The sequence below is a fragment of the Camelus bactrianus genome, chromosome 3 (assembly GCF_048773025.1).
Source record: "Camelus bactrianus isolate YW-2024 breed Bactrian camel chromosome 3, ASM4877302v1, whole genome shotgun sequence".
In the NCBI taxonomy this organism is placed as follows: domain Eukaryota; kingdom Metazoa; phylum Chordata; class Mammalia; order Artiodactyla; family Camelidae; genus Camelus; species Camelus bactrianus.
Window position 1 is genome coordinate 28,445,350 of NC_133541.1, and position 19,176 is coordinate 28,464,525.

The 19,176-nt window shown below is 47.6% G+C and overlaps 1 protein-coding gene across 2 annotated transcripts in view; it reads left to right on the plus strand.

Moving 5' to 3' along the window:
- The window catches only part of EGFLAM (EGF like, fibronectin type III and laminin G domains), a 161,849-nt gene that overhangs the window by 123,798 nt on the left and 18,875 nt on the right, over positions 1 to 19,176 (plus strand). For both annotated transcript variants that reach the window (XM_074357268.1, XM_045518164.2), the window contains exons 14-18: positions 3,873 to 3,998; positions 5,118 to 5,361; positions 8,395 to 8,506; positions 12,694 to 12,810; positions 13,589 to 13,769. In XM_074357268.1, the coding sequence (XP_074213369.1) occupies positions 3,873 to 3,998; positions 5,118 to 5,361; positions 8,395 to 8,506; positions 12,694 to 12,810; positions 13,589 to 13,769 (780 nt within the window). The remainder of the gene's footprint in view (positions 1 to 3,872; positions 3,999 to 5,117; positions 5,362 to 8,394; positions 8,507 to 12,693; positions 12,811 to 13,588; positions 13,770 to 19,176) is intronic.

The following is a 19,176-nucleotide window of genomic DNA, read 5'->3' on the forward strand; positions in this document are numbered from 1 at the left end:
TACTTATTTAAGATCCTGTGTAGTGCTGGTCACAGTGCTGAGTGCTGGGGAGAAAGGAATGAACAAGGTAAACAGGATCCCAGCACATTCCTCATGTACCTGCCACGAGGAGAGAGCAAATTAGTCAAATAATCATCACACAAATAAATGTAAAATTACAATTCAGAGTAAGTGTTACAGCGGGGAAGTGATGGTGCAGTACTAGTGTATGATGGGGGGATTTATAGGCTGGGGGTCAGGAAAAGCATTTCTGAGGATGCGCTGTGAGGTTGATATCTGAAGCAAGAGCAGGAGTTAAAAAGCAGAGCAGAAATGGAAGTGCCTTCCAGGCAGAGGAAATGAGAGTATGAGGGGGAGGTGGGTCTCACGATCTAGTTGGTGTTTTGAAAAGATCCCTTTGATCATAGGCAGCTTATTGGAAGGGATCTTCATGGTGTGCACATGGACCAGCTGGGAGGCTGTGCAGTAGTCGTGATCAGAGATAATGGTGGTTTGATCCAGGGTGGTAGTGGTGGCAGATCTGACAGATGTTTAGGAGGGGAAATAGATAAGCCTTGTTATTGGGCTGGATTGGGGGAGGAGGGGCAGGGAGGCTGCTCACTGTCAACGGTCTCCTTAGTGTATCCTGCCCCACCATGTTCCACCTTCTCTTCCCTCCTCGGGAGCCTGATGTCTCTTCTTCCCCTTACTTCATTATCTTGCGTAAACCTACACGACAAATGGTATATAGTGGGTGTGAGTGTCAATAAAAGTTATCTTCTATATTTATGATGCGGTCCTGCCAGACCCTTATACACATGATCTTGCGCCCCCTTCCTCCTCCTCTCAGAGATGAAGGGTTTCCTCCTCCCTGGAACTACCCTGTTCATCTCCGTTTGGCACCCATCCTTCCCTGTGTCCCTGGGACCTTGCTGTCGGGACTGTCTCTTCTCAGTAACTCAAGGATTCTTAACCTTTTGTGAGCCATGGACCCCTTTAGCAACTTGGTGAAGCCTACAGACCTCTTCACAGGAGGCAGGTAATAATGTACATGGTAGGAAACAATTATATTGAAACAAAGCAGTACAATGAAGTTTTGTTATCATAGTAACATATGTGCTTTCTCATAAAGCGTTAAAGAACAGGATTCTTTAATGGTGGGAGCAGTAACTACCATGCTTCCAAAGTAGCAATGAGCATAAATGATATTTTCATGATAAGTGATAGATATCTCTGTCTGCAGCAAATGGAAAGTGATTCACACCATTCTCAGGTCTGTTGGTCACAGTTCACAAGAATTGCTAATATTGGAGGTTTGTTGTTTCCATTCATAATTGATGAAACTACTCATGTCCACTCAGAAATCATGGAAAATAAAGATGAATATTTTTCCCATCAAAATTCATGAATCTCCTGCTCTAGCGTATTCACGCCCACTCAGGTCCTCTCCAGCTCAAACCAGTGCCAGGTTTGTGTGACCCTGGACCCTTCTGATTCAGGAACCCTGAGGACCTCCCTCCTCTCTTTCAAGCCCTGAATCTGGCTGGCACCCTTCCAGGCCCCCTGTCTGGACCTCCTATGATGGGTTCAGCCTTCTACCGCACTTCGAAACTGCTCTCCTGTATCTCTGAGCAGTTCACTCTTTGCAAACCCCTCCTGGACCTCTTGGTGGTATCAACTTGACTTCTCTCTTTGCTCCTGGTCCTCCCTGAGCCTCCAGGAACCCGCCCTGTCTGGGTCCTCTGGGCCCTCAGTCCGTTCTCCTTTTGTCTTCTCTGCTGCCTCCTCAACCTTCTTTGGTTCCCCAGGAGTTCCAGGGGGCCCCTCCACCTTGTCTTCTCTCAAGGAGCCCACCTGTTCTTTGGGTCAGCATCACCCCCACGTTGCCGCTGCCCCTCCAGCCCTCACCTGTGGGCAGGGTCCTTTCCTGCCCTGGGGCTCAGTTTCCCCCATCACCTGTTGCGCAAATCGAATGAACACCAACTCCTCCTCTGTTCCTCAGACACCAGTTCCTGTTCACAGCCTCCCTCATGTCTTTACTCCTGCCGCTCTCCTTGCGGTCTTCCAAGCTAGAAACCTGGAGGTTAGGCTGGAGTCTTCCTCAACTTCAAACTCTAGGATGAACTGGCTGTTCCTTCTTGTCCTGTGTCTCTTTGATTCTTTCTCTCCATCTCCTCTGCCCTCACCGTATCTAGCCCCGTCCCCAAAGGATTTCTCTCCTCCTTCCCACCCCCACCACTCACAGTCTATCTTGCATACCATCGCCCACTGAATCTTGCCGCTGAGACACTGCCTTCATCAGCTAAACAACGCTGGCTTACTTCCAGCCCTGCCCCTCCACCCAACTCCCACCTATAAAAAATAGTTATAAAGCAAATCTGCAAAATAATTTTAACATGTGTGTCTAAAATAACCCAAGAACCCCACTTCTTCCTGTGGGAGCAGTCCTTCTCTGAGAAAGACCCTCAGCCCACAGAAATTGGGGGAGTCTAGGGACCTGTGAGAGCTTGGCTCTCCAAATTAAAATCAGCTTTTCTATAGAGGCTGTGAATGCTGGCAGTGTTCTCAGGGCTGAGGGGGAAAAAAAACAGACCACCTTAGGTCACTTCTGCCTAAAATTGCAGTGGCCCCCAGTGGGAATTCACAGAGGCCAGTGCACCCGGCCAGAGTGGCAAGCCACCTGGGAAGGCTTTAAATTCTGATGTCAGTTCCTGAGGTCAGTCTCCTCTCTTGGGTACACAGTGTGCCGAGCCCTCCCCCTCCTCCCAAGCAGGCTTTAGAAAAAGAAAAGCCTGGCTCAGTTCAAAAAAAGCCTGGCTCAGATGACTGTGTCATCTCACAGATGACCGGTGAGATGACACAGTCGGGCCACAAGGGGTCCACATCTCACAGCAGGGCGGCTGCTGGCTCCTGCGGGCGTCTCAGTGGAGACTTCGGGGTGCAGAGCTGGACCCCTCACGGCTCAATCAGAGATGCCTTCCCTTTGCTCAGTCCCGAGAACAGGTGCTTTGTACTCACCTACGTAGTTCCGGGCCGGGTTGCGGCCCAGCAGTCTAGTTTGTTTCTCGTACATGAGGAGAGAAGGAAGGGCGGAGAAGGAGAAGGAAAGCAGCCCCGCTCAGGTCCATTTGTTTTCATTCATTGGGTGATCTCCACTTCAAAATGACCGCGTATAGCCTTTACGGGTCTCTCTAATACCTGTTTGGTCAAGAGAACTGACCCATCTGATACTGAACCTTTCAGCACCTTTTACTTCTGGTCGCTGCCCTGCCCCTCATAAGGCTGTAATGTTGAGCTTAGACATGGGGATTCTGGAGCCCCCGCTAAGGTGCAATGGAGCCCTCCCTCCCCGCTGCCTGCTCGAGACAGAGGAGTCACAACCCAAGCCTGTTAATAAGCTCAGACAAGGCTCCTAACTCCTTCTGGGCTGATCTGGCTTGCCTCAACTTTCACCCAACAAGGCGGCAGCACTTAAGGTAATTGAGGCCACACAAACGATAACACTTTTAACATAAACACTGCTGACATTGGAGGGGTTGAAACACACTCTTGTGGGAATGACAGCAAGATGAATTACAGCAGAAATAACTCAGTCCTCCCTGTCAAGGGTCATCACATTGCCCAGTAATTTATTATTGGATTTACCATGTCCACCATGTTTTAACAAGTCTCTGTGGCTCCTCCTCAGAGGAATCAAATTAAATCAAATTAAAATGAAGGGAAGGTTCCACTCCTCCTGAAAGCTGGTTTGCAGTTGTGCAGAGGCGCCAATCAACAGGAGTGGGGAGGGAACTGTATGTATTCAGGACCGTGAGCTGTTGGCGCGGTCAGCTCCGTAGTCTTGGACAGGCTCCCGCGATGAATCGGCTTTGTAATTCCCGCTCTGTGTCTAGGGGAATGCAGCAGCGGGATCTGTGATGAAGCCTCGTGCATCAACGGTGGCACCTGCACAGCAAGCAAAGCCGACTCCTACATTTGCCTGTGTCCCCTGGGATTTAGAGGTCGCCACTGTGAAGATGGTGAGAAAGAAGCAAATGATGGCAATTTCTGTCTGCATTGTTAATTCACGTCGGCGTAATTTCTCATCAATGCTTTTAGCAGAGCCTCATACATTTCTATGGGATTGGTCTTCACTCTCTCTTTTTTTTTTTCTTTCTTTTTTTAAAACCACATTGGAGTGTTTTTAAGTGTCAGAGTGTCGAACAAGCCAAAGCCAAGTTCATTTGAAGATGTTCCTGGTCCATGCTTAGGTGGGCTCTTCTTGGCCCTCAGATAACTTTGAAAAGCCTCCATTTGTGTGGTTTGTATCGGACTTTGAAGCATTCACAGCTCACGCGCCTTAGAATATCTGATAGTTTCAGAGAAAATGCTGGGAAGGGATACACAGAAACCTTAACAGTGATCATGCTGTTGCTTCTGTTTTTCTTGTACTGTGCTGAAGTATCCCACCTCTCAATGCTATATATATTGATTATATTAAAATACATATATATACACGTATATGTATACATATACATGTAAACACACATGCACACACAAATACACACATATAATAGGGGAAGATGTTAAACATTTAAAAGATTTTGGAAAAACCCAGCAGAGTGGAACATGTTTTAACTTTTGTACCAGCAATTCAGAGTTAGACCTAAGACACCACTCTGGGGAAAAGATTTTTAACACTGTGTAATCTCAAATCTCTTGTCATCTAGAAAAAGGTGTTGTGAGTCAGAGTCAGCCAAAGCTATTACACACCATCTTCATATTTCCGCAGCCTAACATAATAAAGTTGATCCTTGCTCACATCACTGCAGGGCAGAGGTGGGAGGGGGTGGCTCTGCTCCATAGTGACACAGGGGCCTGCCTTCCAGTGGCTCTGCTGGGGCCTTTGAATCCTCCATCGAGTCCTGCATCCAGCCAGCTGGTGAGGGGAGAGAGATGGGGGATGGAGGGAAGCTGTAGGGGCCAGACCTGGAGCTCTGTGTAACATACCCACCCACCTTCCATCGGCCAGAACTCAGTTATACCAGCCACTCCCTCCAGAGCAGCCGAGAAGTATAGCTCAGCTCTATACCCAGGAGGAAAAGAACACAGCTAGCTCTGGCGCGGAGGGATTTCTAACCCCATGCTTGTTTCTGCAGCTTTCACCTTGACCATACCTCAGTTCAGAGAGTCTCTGAGGTCCTACGCCACCACACCCTGGCCACTGGAGCCCCGGCATTACCTTTCCTTCATGGAGTTTGAGATTACATTTCGGCCAGACTCGGGTGATGGCGTCCTCCTGTACAGCTATGACACGGGCAGCAAAGACTTCCTGTCCATCAACATGGCAGGGGGCCACGTGGAGTTCCGCTTTGACTGTGGCTCTGGGACTGGTGTTCTCAGGTAAGGGCTAAGACCTTCAGGGGCTGCTTCCTCCCAAAAGCCAAACAACAGCTGCTTTGGAAAAAGACAAATTTATCGTCTCCTATCTTGCACTCTTCCCGTCTTCCCTGCACAGTCCTGATGCATACAGATGGCATGCTCTCCTGCTGGCAAGGCTTCCTTTCCTCAAATAACTAGCCAGCAGGTAGCGAATCTCTGCTTTGAACTCTGGAAAATGGGCTGGCTTCGGACAGGGGTAAACCATCTTCCTTTTCACCTGAGATCACGTGATGCAATCATCAAAAACTTGGTAAACTGTCACTAATCAGCCCCTTGCCCCGAGTGTCAAATACATGACAACTAGTGAAAAAGTGCTAATAGAAACTGAACGCACAGAAACGTCCTTGGTGACCTCCCTTTACATTTTGACTTTCCTTTTGCACTATTTCTTTCATGGTAACTGGTTACTTAGCATGGCTCTTAGTGTTCTCCATAGGGGAAAACTGACAGTGAATTAGCAGCAATCGCAAAGACCCGGCCCTGACCAATGTGCCCAAGAAGCCTGTGAAATGAGTGGTTTCTACAGCACAGCAGTAACGAGGCATTTCCAAAGTACTTACTGGTGTCTGCAGACCTGGTTCTGAGTTGTTAAACTTTCCTCCTGTTATCCAGTTTGCACTATTCACTTATTTAGCAGATCGATCGTTCCCGTACCGTGTGGCAGTATCTTTGTGAACCCCTCAGAGCCTGCAGGTGGGAGGTGCAGGCGTTTTTCTTATTTGTTTATGTCTCCTGTGTGCCTCCCATGGGAGCTTTTACCTTCAAGCCAGCCGCCTGCTAGTCCAAGCAGACATGATTCCTGTTCCTACATTTGTGATTTCTTCTCTTTTGAAACTCACTACGATGTTGTGTTCAGTGGTGCCCTGCAGCAGGAAATCAGTCTTTGTCACTGTTATTTTAAAGGAAATTGTGGGATGTATTCGGTCACAACTCATATTGCTAGACTGTCATTTCTAGAAAGTTTGTCAGTGAGATGTCACAATCATACGTTGCCCTTAATTGCTGACTATTTTTCATGGCTGATGGGAAATGCTGCGTTGGGTTTCAACAGCTCTTAAAAAGGACAGTTCATTTTTGTTCTTAAGGCTGAATTCCTACACATCAGTGACACCTCCCACCTTGGGGAATGGACAAACACTTTTGTACTTCTGGTTATGCAAAAACATCCTATGTCTCAAGACACCTTTGGTAGGTACTTAATTGATTCAATTTACATATGATTATGCAACACAATCTAAGCAATTTGCTTAGAACTATTTGTCAAGTTGAGAAAGGAAGACACCTTGAATATCACCTTGTACTTTCAAATGGCTTCTTCCTGGATAAGGAACGACCAGAAAGAGCTGGGGAGGGTCGGGGCTCCTCAGCCCTCCTCCTGCACAGTTGCCCCCTGCTCCCTGCACCTCTGTGGAGGCAGCTCCAGCTGTGGGGTCCCAGACATCTGGAACCTTAGACATCCAGCATTTTTCTCTTTTATAATTCTGTGTCTATTTTCGAGAAGAGGTGTTTTCAATTTTTTTTAAACATAAGTTATTGCTTCCCTGCCAGTCAGGAAAGGTACCTGGAAAAAGAATTCTTGAATATCAGGTTTGATGAAAAGGAGAACAGAGCTGAATTTCCAGGAAGCAGACTGTCATCTGCTCCCTCGTGCCATCCCCTCTCCAGTGTAACCAACAACACTGTTCACGGTTAGTGTAACTGACAGCCCTGATCATGGTTAGTCTTCCAGGCGACCCTGTGGAGGATGAGTATTTTGAAAACCATTTCAAAGACTTCCTGCTTCATGAAGACAATTCAGTGAAAGCCTGAACTCCAGGAAGCTGTGGGATTGGCCAAAGCATTTTAACTTTAGGAAAAGGATAAGGTGGTCTAATTTATTATGAACTTGATTCAGAAATCGAGACAACTGAAATGAGCTCATGATGGCCTTGATCAATATCACCGTGCTGAGGGAGGCAGTGCATCGACAGGGAGTGACCTCTTCAGGATGAGAACGGGCGCGGGCGCTGTTAGTTATTACGGAGACGGGCTGCTGCCAGAGGGCCGCTGGTTTCTTTATTGCCTATTGATTGAGCCAAGGTGATTAAATTCTAATTGCTAAGGACAAATCACAAAAGCATTTGCCAGAGCAAAAAATCAAGTGAGGAGGTGGAGACCTTTCAATAATTGTGCCCATTGGTATTCCTGACAGGTTTCTAAAGATGATCCAGGACCAAAAAATAAATCGGGAGGTTCAGTGAAGGCCAGGAACTGTACATATATCATCAGAAATACAAATGTAATAATTACCCTCTCTGCACATTTCATTGTAAAACGTACCATGTTAAACTCCTATTGATACCATTTAAACTTCAAGTGTTTCCATTTTGAATTAATAATTGAATTTTTAAAGTACTTTTCATCCTTTTCACAATATCAGACAACAGGGACTCTGTCCCCCTGCAACATTTCATTATGAAAAAAATTTTAAATACAGAAAAGTTGAAAGAATTGTATGGTGTACATCCTTATACCCACCACCTGTAGTCGATAATTAACATTTTGCTGTATTTGCCTTATCTGTTCACCCTTATACTCCCCTGTCCATCCATCCATCTTATTTTTTATACATTTCAAAGGATGCTGCAGACATCAGTACATCCAGCAATCTGTTTCCCACCATAGCTCATATAATTTTCTCTTCTTCAAAGCTTGTGTGCAGCTCTGATCACATTTTACCCTCATGTCACCCCTGATCTTGAAAACCAGGCTAATCCTACCCACATTTCAGGCTTGTTGTAAGGACTAAGTAAAATAATAAATGCATTCCTCCTACCATGAAGGAGTCCAATAAATGGAGACAGCACTGCTGTGTTTCCCAAGGAGGAACGACGGTTTTCTCTGCTGAGCAGAATGAGGTGCACAAGGTTGGCATATTTCATCAGAACGAGGCTGATGGACATTATCCATAACGCCAGTGATGCTAACCCATGCTCAGTTTCCTTTCTTCCGCAGGAGTGAAGAGCCCCTCACCCTGGGCCACTGGCATGAGCTGCACGTGTCTCGCACAGCGAAGAATGGCATCTTACAGGTGGATAAGCAGAAGGTGGTAGAGGGAATGGCAGAGGTAAGGAGGACATCACCTCCCGATGGGATGGCTCGTGTGAGCAGGGTAACTGTTTTCTTCCTGTCTTGGAGACAAAAGCAGCAGCATAATAGTTAAACACGTGGGCTCCGACACCAGTCTGCCTGGCTAAACCCCGAGCTCCCCACTGGGCCAGTTGCTTTGCCATTCATCACCTGTGGTTAGGGAGGCTACTAGTAGAGGCCCCACATGGTGGTTGTCACGATTAAGTGAGCCAACACAAGTGTAGCACTTGGAAAACTGCCTGCCACCCCCACGCCTCCCCGCCAACCCCCTGCCTTTGTCCACGTCGGTGTGTAATGTGGTGCTCAGCACACAGGCTCCTAGGCGGGGCCAGCGATGTGGCGGTCACACATCTGACTAGAACACAGACTCTGAAACCAGACTCCTGGTTTCCCAGGGTTCAAAATCCAGCTCCATTATCTACCAGCAGTGTGAACTCAGACCAGTCACCTGACCTCCCAGGCTCATGATAATGACAGTGTTGCTTCCTAGAGCTGTGAGAATTACAATAGCTGTACTTATAAAACACAGCAGAGCCTGGCGCATGGGTGGCGCTCTGTGGCCTTACTTATTATGATTGCTAATAGTGTACTGTCGTGACCTCAAGAGCTCAGAATTTCTACTCAAGTCTATAACTTTCATCCATGATTTTATTTCCAAGGTCATGTCCAAAGGAAAATGACATTTTTAAAGAGAGATAAGATTTGCTTTAAACTATAACCTACTAGGATTCTGCACACACACACAATTTACAGACCCTTAAAAACAAAAGGGACTTTAGATTTGCCAGTATTTTAACTCTCCGCAGTCTTCATTATGTGCATCACAAGATTGAAGGAGGGTGTGATTGAAGGAGGGCGTGGATGAATGCGGGGGTTCTGATAAGAAAATGAATTGGTAGAAGAAAAGGAAGGAAAGGGGACTTTTGATGGGGAAAGAGGTATTTGGTTGAGGAAGGTAGAAGAAAGAGGGACACACAGGTTGGGAAGCCAGGTTCAGGGCCAGCAGTGGTGAGAGGTCCTGTCAGAACCAGACCTCCTAGGGAGTTAGAAGAATCCCAAACTGAGTTCTGCTTCAGGAGGGGAGCGCCCTTAGAAAATGCCCCATGTGTATTTGTGGAAGAAAGGAAGGAAGGAAAATGGATAAAGGAAAATAGATTTTAAAGGGAGAATGGGTGTCACTTCTGGTACAGTCCAGAAATGGTGTCACTTCCGATACAACAGCTGACTTTAGTCCAAGACAGGATTAGAGGCTCACAAGAGTAGATCTGCCTGTGTGTTGACTTAAATTCAAAAAAGCATCGTATCTCTCTAGGCCTTAGCTACAAACATCTGTAAAACAGTAACAAACACTAAGGATGGGGGTGTCTGTCAATAGCAGGGGAAAGGCCTTTGATAATAAGTAAGGAACTCCTCAGGACGCAGCAGGTGCCACTGGGAACCTACAGTGACGCGGCAGCACTAAGGCGAAAGGCACACCTTGGGTTCTGTTAACTACCTCTCCAGTGAGTGAGAATTAGCCAGTATAGTAGAACCAGTGTCCCGTCTCTTTATTGGCCTTTTGAACAGATGGAGCTGAGTGGAGGGCTGCCCGCTGGAAAGCAGGGTAAACAGGTGGAGGGAAGGTGGGGCTATTCTGTGGGCGTTTGAGGGCTGGTTCCCATGAGGCCGCCCTAATTTAGACACGAGTGGGAAGGCCCCCAGCCTAATCTCGGTGAGTTGAGCCTCCATCAGATCTCCCGCCAGGGGGTTCTGCTCCCCAGCTGTCCACGCCATGTTCAAAGGCGAGGCTGACCGGGGCCGTGGTCTTGGAGTTTAGAGACCGTGGGGGCAGGGATTAGAGGGTCTCACTGGGGTTTTCTCTAACCCAGCCCCTAAGCGTCCCGACCACACAGACGTGGGACTGCTCTGCTGGCTACATGGAGAAATATCAACAGCCCAAGTTGAGCTGAGCTCTCTCTGCGGGACTCAGAGGAGAGGCGGTGCTTCCCAGAGCCTCAGGAAACCCCAAGCTGGGGCTTTACTCAGGTTTTCCAACCACTTCCAGCCAAACGGAGGTGGCAGATCTGGTCACGTAGCCTGAGTCCAGAGCAGCCCATGTTGGTGGGGTCTGTTGGCTTCTCTCCTGCAGCCCCGCGTGGGTGAGGCAGCTGCAGCCCTGCCTCTGGGCCACAGGAAGGTGGCGGGGGAGGATTCTGATGAGCTGCCAAAAGGGCTCTCACCCCACAAGACCCCGCCCCCTTCACTGGATACCACCAAGTAACTCCAGGTTTTTTCAAAACAGCCTGCTTCTCTGAAATCTCTTTGACCCTGCAATCTTCCTCCTTTCCTCATAGTATTTTAGTTTCAGGACAGGATTGAGATGGTGCCTGTGGGTGTGTGCTGACAGCTCCTGCCTGGTTCCATATTCCCTCTGGCCGCAAGAATTGCTGAAAGCTCTTATTTGATGACCTCCTCACTTCCCCTACTAGTTAAGTAAGAAGCCTCAAGGCTGCCCAAAGGCCATTGATGAAAGGCAATTTGGTCTGCCTAATCCCAAACCTCTCTGCTGCTACCTGGCTGGACCGGGCCACCGTGAGCTCCCCTAGATGGGGCATCCTCCTCTCTGCTCTGCCTGTCTCCCCTTCTCCATCTCCACTGGACCCCAGATCCATTCTCCTCCTTCTGGCCAGTGATATTAAAACACAGATCTGACTATTCTCTCTCCTGCTAAAAACGCATTGCTTTTGGGGTGAATTGCAAATTTCTATCCATGTGTGACCTGGTCCCTCCTTACCTCTGCCCTGTGCCTACATTCCTTCCAAGCCCTGGCTTCATCCAGTTTCGATACTTCTAACTCTTCCTCATCTACCTCCCTGCTCCCTGTGTCTAGGGTCGAGTGTAGGACACCTCCTCTCTGCCAGATGTACCCATGGTCACCTGGCGGTCCTCACAGGGCTGATCCCACCTGCTCATTTACTTGCCTGTACTCCCCTCAGTGTAAGCCTCTGGAGGGCAGGGACCTGGTCTTCATTATTAACTGTGGTTTGTGCAGCACGTAGTACCTGGGAGACGGTAGGTACCCAATAACATTTGGGTTAATTAATAAATAGTTAAATGCTGCTACTATTTGTATTTCTGTTGACCATAAATCAAAAGGAGACAATAACTTACATTACCCAAAGCATGTATGTCCCCAGAGATCTCAAATTTTAATTTATTTCTGTATGTTATCTTAGAATATTTTAACATTTTGCTTAGGACTCATGTTGAAGGAGGTTAGATACTAAATATCACACACGGCATGTTATCTGGCCCAGCCACTGGAGTTTAGGCTGGTGAAACGACCGGAAGCAAGGGAAGTCCTTGGGGATTGACAATTGGGGAATTCTCTGAGAATCTGAAAAAAGCTTCTCTGCCCCTTGTATTTGATAACAAGGAATGCCTGCCCCCACCCCCATGCTTGCCCTTTCTCTTGGCCTAAAGAGGTTCTATCTTTACCCTTAGTGATTGCAGTAACAGCTGCTACGCTGGAATGCTGATTTTGCATCCACCTCTGGGCAGGGTTAAATCAGTGGGATCTCAGCTGCCAGGACAGGCTGGACTGTGCTCTAGTTGGGCACACACAAGCCCAAAGTATCAGCAGCTTATAATAAGAGCTTATGTCTTACTCGTGTTACATGTCCATCAATGGTCAGCTGCAGCTTTAATCTGAGACCCAGGCTGAAGGAACAGGGGGCGGGGGAAGAGGGCATGGTGAACCACTCCTGGCTCTGACAGCCTCTGCCCAGAAGCGATTGATTGCTCTTCTTCTCATGTTTTATTGACCAAAGCAAGTTACATGGCCCCACCTGAGATGGACAGGTTGGAGGCAGTCTTCCTGCAGGGAGGGGTCCTGCTGATGGAGCAGTCTACTGCATTCGTCACCACACATCTGTGAGGTGTGACGTGATGACTCCCATTTCCTAGCTGATGAAACTGAGTCTCAGAAATGTCCATTAATTTACACACATTCAAACAGGTGGTAAGTAGCAATGCAAAACAATGCAAAGATCAAACCAGACTGTCATGATGGGTCTTGAGACTGTCTTTACCGTGAGTTCCCTAACAGGGAACCAAAAGCACATTTGGTAATCTTAACCATCTTTTCTGAAGTTATACCGTGTTTTGTTCTGACTCTGTTGGCAGGGAGGCTTCACCCAGATTAAGTGCAACTCAGATATTTTCATTGGTGGGGTCCCCAATTACGATGACGTGAAGAAAAACTCGGGCATCCTCAGGCCATTCAGTGGGAGCATCCAGAAGGTACCGGTTTCCCTTCCTCATTGTATTGTGTGACCTTGACTGCAGGCAGTGGAATTGAGAACTGTGATCAGTGCACCCAAAAAGGAAGCTTGGAGAAAGTTTTAACATTTTTAAGATTATGTTTTTTAATGCTCAGAGCATAGCTTTCCAACCCTGCTTTCTTATAGCATCTGCTCCTGGGTCTGTGCCCAGCAGGCATTCTGCGAACTCAGTGAAGATGAATTTTTACAATGAATCCACTAAAATATCCCCAGAGTACTGAGGAGGCACCCAGCATCAGATCGCTGCAGACATTTCTACGAAAGGGAAGGAAGCAAATGGAGTCTCATGGCGACCATTGCTTCACATGAGAAACTCTTTAAAGTTACTGATGACTGGACTCCACCCACAGAGATTGTGATTCAGTTGATCTGGGTGGGGCTTGGGCATTACTACATTTCTTAACCCGTCCCCCTCCCATGATTCTAATATGCAGAATTAGAACCTGAATTTTGTGGTGACTGGGACTTCTCTGAGACCTCCCTGAGTGGCCAGGTCTTCCCCGAGCAGAGGAAGGTGCTTGTACAGTCTTGTAAATGATGCAGATTCTCCCAAGTGCCAGATGTAACCACTTCGGTTCCTGTATCATTTACAAGACTATGAAAGCAGCTACTGGACTTGCTCTCTCTTTTTCAAAGCTCCTTCACTAGGCATATAGTTCAGCTGGTACTTGGAAATTGGAGAAGATTGCAAGGATGTTTTCTGAATTCCTGAATTTCTTTACATTTTCTCTCCTAAGATCATCCTAAATGACCGGACCATCCACGTGAAGCATGACTTCACTTGGGGCGTGAATGTGGAGAATGCAGCCCACCCCTGCGTGGGGGCCCCCTGCGCCCATGGGGGCAGCTGCCGGCCCAGGAAGGAGGGCTATGAGTGTGACTGCCCCTTGGGCTTCGAGGGGCTGCACTGCCAGAAAGGTACATGGGGGTCTCAGGCACTGCTTCTGGGAGCAGAGGGAACGGACAGACCATTTGGGGGATTGCCACTCTTAAAGGATGAGTTGATAACCTCAAGACATCCATACTGGTTATTTTGTCAATGATATCAGTAACATATTAGATAATTAATTACATGTAGATAACAGTAATTATTTAATAACAATTAAAATGCAGAAACATTTCTGTAAACAGTAATTAAGACCCCTACTCCCTGGCTCCTTCTCTGAGAATCGCCTCATGATTGAACAACCAAAAGGTTAACTCATAAATGTGGGGGTTTCCAGGACCCTTGCTTCTCAGCTACTCCCAGAACCTGTCCTGAAAGGTAGATGCCTGGGTGTTATAGGCTGATCAATATTTTGACTAAATATTTTTGACTCCTACCTGTGAATGCTATAAAAGAGAAATCGCCAAATTTGGAAAAGTATAAATTGTATATTAATTGATTCCAAACTTAAAGTATGAATAACCTTCTGTAGACTGCTGTTTTCCAGGCTATATAAGTCGTGCCTCAGTTTTCTCATCTGTAGAATGGGAATGGTGGTAGCAGTATTACCTAACACAGAGAATGGTAGTGTAGATTAAATGAGGCAATGTGTAGTCCTTAGAAGAGGAACGCGGCAGTCCATATTCCTCAGAAGAGGGCCTGGTAAGTACTCCACCAATACTGATCATTATTATTCTTGGTGAGAAAAATAAAACCCATCAGCAGGTGCTGTGAGCTACTCAGCTTCCAACTTGCCTTTGTCTGAAAGCAGAGCAGGTCCCAGTCCACGGGCCCTGCTGGACTGAGCTGTCCACACCTGCTCACAGGAGAGAGAGGCCGCCGAGGGGTTAAGAGGCCTGCATCACATAGCGGCAGCACGTGGGGCCATACGGACCTTCTTGTTAGACTGTCAGGATGGCCTCAGCTGTCCTTTAAAAAAAAAAAAGGTAGACAGGCCTGAAGGAAATAAGGCAGCGATCCTAAGTGAAGGCATGTGGTCTCTCTCTTTCCTGTTTGTTTCAAGTTCCTGATTTTTATCAAAAGTAGGGCTTAGAGGAAAACTGTAAACTACAGGTAGATATTTTGGTACGTGGAATGATAGAAGTCTTGGAAAATAGGAAAGATGCCAATTTGCCAGTTGGAAGACTAAGCAGCATTTTATCGACATGAGTTTTGAAACCTTCACGGCAAGTCATATGAAATATGTTTATTAACATCACTCACCCTAGTGATGAACCCTCAGACCAGAGGAACTGATCCATCTGTGAATGCTCCTGATTATAATTCGAATGAGCAAATCACAGGTTAACTAGTAGCATGTACTTGGAGAGATTCAGTTCAGGTGTGGCCCAGCCATTCAGAAAATTGCCTCTAGATTTCACATATCAGTGTTTGAATCTCCTAGGTCTCCAGTTTTGCTGCAAGCAATTAAGCTCACTCCTGCCTTACACGCTAACACCAATGGTCAAGATAGAAAATCCAGGCTTAAATGAACATTTAGCTTTGGAATTAAAGGAGGAAGGAAAGGATAATTTGTGATCTTGTTAACCCTCATTTCCTGTTACAGAACGTTAGCCAGATGGATGTTAAGTGCTCACATGTATAGCTTCGTAATGACAGGTTCAGGTTCAGTGAGAAATCTTACCAGAATGAAGAGTCAGATTGCTGGGGAGGACCTGGGCTTCCTGGCAAGAAGATCCAAGGGAGCGGACAGTGGCAGGGGGCATCTAAGGGGCATTTAGGCCTCTTTTTCTGCAACATCCTAGGCTAGAGTCAAGCTTAAAAGCCAGGCAGAACATGAGCTGCCCTAGTGTTGTATCAGTATTGCCTTGTGCTTGGAAACAGAGTGCTTCTGGCGTAACAGCAGCTGATGCCAATCCCAGGAAGATTCATAGACAGGAGGCATGGCCTGTATCACATAATTTCCTCTCTTGTGACATGGCTTGAGAAGATTAATGGGACTCCGGGTGCAGGTTCGGGCTGTTAAGCACAGGTTTTCCAGGCCCCAGCAGGTACTCAGTGGTGCACAGTCACCATCCAGATGGCTGTGATTTTGCAATGAGCTTCTAGTCCTGGCTAAGGACTGAAAAGAAAGGAAAGAGGGATGGCTAAGCACACCATTCTGTCGAGATGCACGAGCACAGTCTAAACGTTTGGGTTGATTCTTAGTGGGAAAGACCGAGAGTGGGTAGAAGATATCTTTGGTTGTCAGAGAGCATCCTGTCTAATCCAGCAAGGTGATTCCTAGCCTCATATATTTAAAGATTTGTTTTTCTCACTCCCTGATTAACATACCATACTTCAAAAGCAAGTACCTGTCCCTAGTATCCCGTGCAGAAGTTAAAGCAGTCCTTGTACTTTGAGCAGCGTGCTTTAGAAACCCTCGGCACCAGGCCCCACTCAGTCCCTCCCAACGGGCACCTCCCCAACAGGAAATGAGTTTGGAGGATCCTCAGTGAGTCTGGTTCTCTCTAACCTTGTCAGAGAGAGTTTGTAACAGGCAGGCAGATCCCACTGGGGCCCGAGTCAGGAGATTGGATGCTTGTCCTGACCTCTTGGGCCACAGGAGGGCTGAGCCCAGAAACTGAGACAAATCCTGGAGGGCTTCCAGGCACCCAGACCATCAGACCATCGTGGTGGTTTCTGGACCCTCACCCTGCCCTTGATCTCTGTGAAATGAGAGGCAGGAGCAGAGCCTGAGCCCAGACCAGGCACGGGGCTCCCCCTGAGCTGTAGAAAAGGGAGCCTCTTTTCCCAACTTGGGGTAGGAAAAGCCAGAGGTTCTTCTAACTCCCAGCCACAGCTTCAGGCACCAACAAAAACCACAAGGCTTGGTGGTCTTGTCACCTTCTGTTTGGGGGCTCTCACTCTTAGGTGCCTCCTTCCACCTCAAACCTCAACACCCTGTGCCACAACCCAGTACCGAGGCCCCTTTCTCATCTCACCAGAGGGATGTCAAAAGGCCTCCCTCTTCAAAAAGATATTCCCCAACCTTAGAAATTTCTTTCCTTTTTCTCTCTACTCTCGTCCAAATTTACCCACCTCATGACCCAGTCCCTCAGAGCTCTTGTATCGAAGTAACTTACTAACAAGCTAAAGCAGAGTATCTCGAAGCCATGGGAAAAAATGAAGTTCAAAGAAATATCAACAGCTGTTTTGCACACACACACAGAGACAGACAATATACATTATACACAATATACACGAAATATGAGGGGTGTCCTGGGGTCAAATCAACAGGGTAATCCTGCATAAAGACAGTTAAATGCTCTCTCTTCTGCCGTCCTTCTCAGAGCTTTTGCTATGCTCTGAGTGTCTAAGACCAGGGTACAGGATGCAGCTGTTTCCTTCTGGGGTTCCCCCAGCCAACAGCAACCTGGCCACTTGGGAAAGAACTCTGAGCCCCCGTCCTTTCTTCCCTTCCCTGCAATTCTGCAAAGTCCAGGCTCCGACCGTGCAGGACCCTGCAGGCCACTAGATGGGGGTGTTTCTCTGCAGCAGGTGAGCCGCTCCACATTCACTCCTGACACCAAAAGCTACCAGGCTTAAAGGGTCACACGTTTGTAGGGGATGCACAGTCCTCAAAGATCGGAACCTGCCTGATCTCTCCTGATCTACCAGATGCACAGTATTCTGGACATTTTACATTGCATTTAGTACATTCCCATCATATTGCTGGGTCTGATTTGGGTGATTTTTTTTCAGGGGTGGGGCATCCCAGTGCATAAAAAGAATAGCTTCAGTAAATATGGGCTGGGATTTAAGCAAACTCAGTATGAAAAAACATATAAGTTGTGCAGACTACAGGGAATTTCTTTTCTTGGGATAGGGTATCATTAAACAATGAAAAATTGGGGGATGTTCAGCCGAGATGTTGATCTTTAGAGAGTTGAAGGCTGGTGATGTAGAAAGAGATTTTTTTTTTTTGCTGTTGTTTACTTTGTGGCTGCAGAGTCAGCTGCCTGGAACCAAGACTTCTGTACCAAGCAGAGCTGTCCAGCACGGGAGGGTGCTGCCCTGTGTGCGAGTGGCTGCCCATCATGGAAAGTGTTCCCTGGGGCTGGATGGCCATCCCTCAGGATGTTGTTGGGAGGAGTCCTGGTTGCTGGGAAAGCTAGATTACAACACCCCGGGTCCTTCCTTCACTGGCCCTGGGACTGTATGAAAGAGCCAGCAGTCCCTTCTACTCTTTATAGTCCGCTGGGAATTTCAGGTCCCTCCAGTGGAAAATTCGCTTTGCCTGGCTTGTACGCTGCTGTTCATCAGGGTATTTTTGTGTCACCAGGTGGCCCAAGCTTTTAGGTCTAAATGTGAGGAAGCACCAAAACCACTTTCAACTAGTGCTTTTGCATCAGAAAAAGAGGCGATATAGAAAAAATCAGATACAAAGTGTTCGGATACAATATAATCGGGTTTACAGTATTTAAACAAATCACAAAGGGCCAGAAAGGGCTAGATGGTCACTTCTAGCTGTAAAGGTTTAGGGCAGAATTAATATTTATCCACATATACTGACGATACTGAGTATATTCTCACCATTTTTGTGTTCAGTGGTGTCATTTCTGGAGCCCCTGTTCTTTGTTAATCACAGAATAACCAGGGCTCTGGAATCTTGCAGAGAGGGGTGGGGTGGGAATGAGGGTGAGATTTTTCCACTCCAGAGAAAAAAGAGGCAGCTGGCTGGCTTATCATTCCTGTTTCACATGCAGCCTAGAGCTGTGAAAAGTAATGGTTATTGGCAAGGTAAGTAAGATTCAGTGGGGATTGTCTGTTCAAGGTCAGGGAGCCTCAGAGGTGTCAGACACATGATACACAGGGCCACCGCCACCCACACCCCCACTGTGAGGCCAGGACTGGGGAGGTGTGTTGGGTGACTTGGTGCTCAGCATGCTGAGAAAAGATTTCCAGTGGTTCCTGTTGGGAATCAGGGTCATGTTCCCCAAGAGGAATGTGAATTCCTGCAGGGCACCGTGAGGGCCATAAGGCTGGTTTCCAGGGATCTATAAACCAAAGTAATTGGGATTTTACAGTGACTGAAATTCTGACTTTCCCTGTTGTGTTTCATGCTGGCACCTGGCAGAGTGTGGGAACCACTGCCTCAATAGTAAGTATCGTGAGCTCTTTGGGAACCCACAGTGGTGCTCGGAGCTCATGCCAGGGCAGGCTCTGGCCAGGCTGCGGGCACCGGGCAGGCCAGCCACCTGCAGAAGGGGACCTGGGTAAGTGGTGTGGTACTCAGACACCCTGGCCAGGCTGGTGGGCATCCTCCCTCCAAAACAGTGACCCTGGGAACACACTTGTCCCCCAGCTGGACCTCAGGAAGCGCCTGACCTCCTGAGCTGGGGGGCTTACCAGACAGCTGGACAGGATGCCCACAGGCCCTTTGAGGCTCTGTGTGCA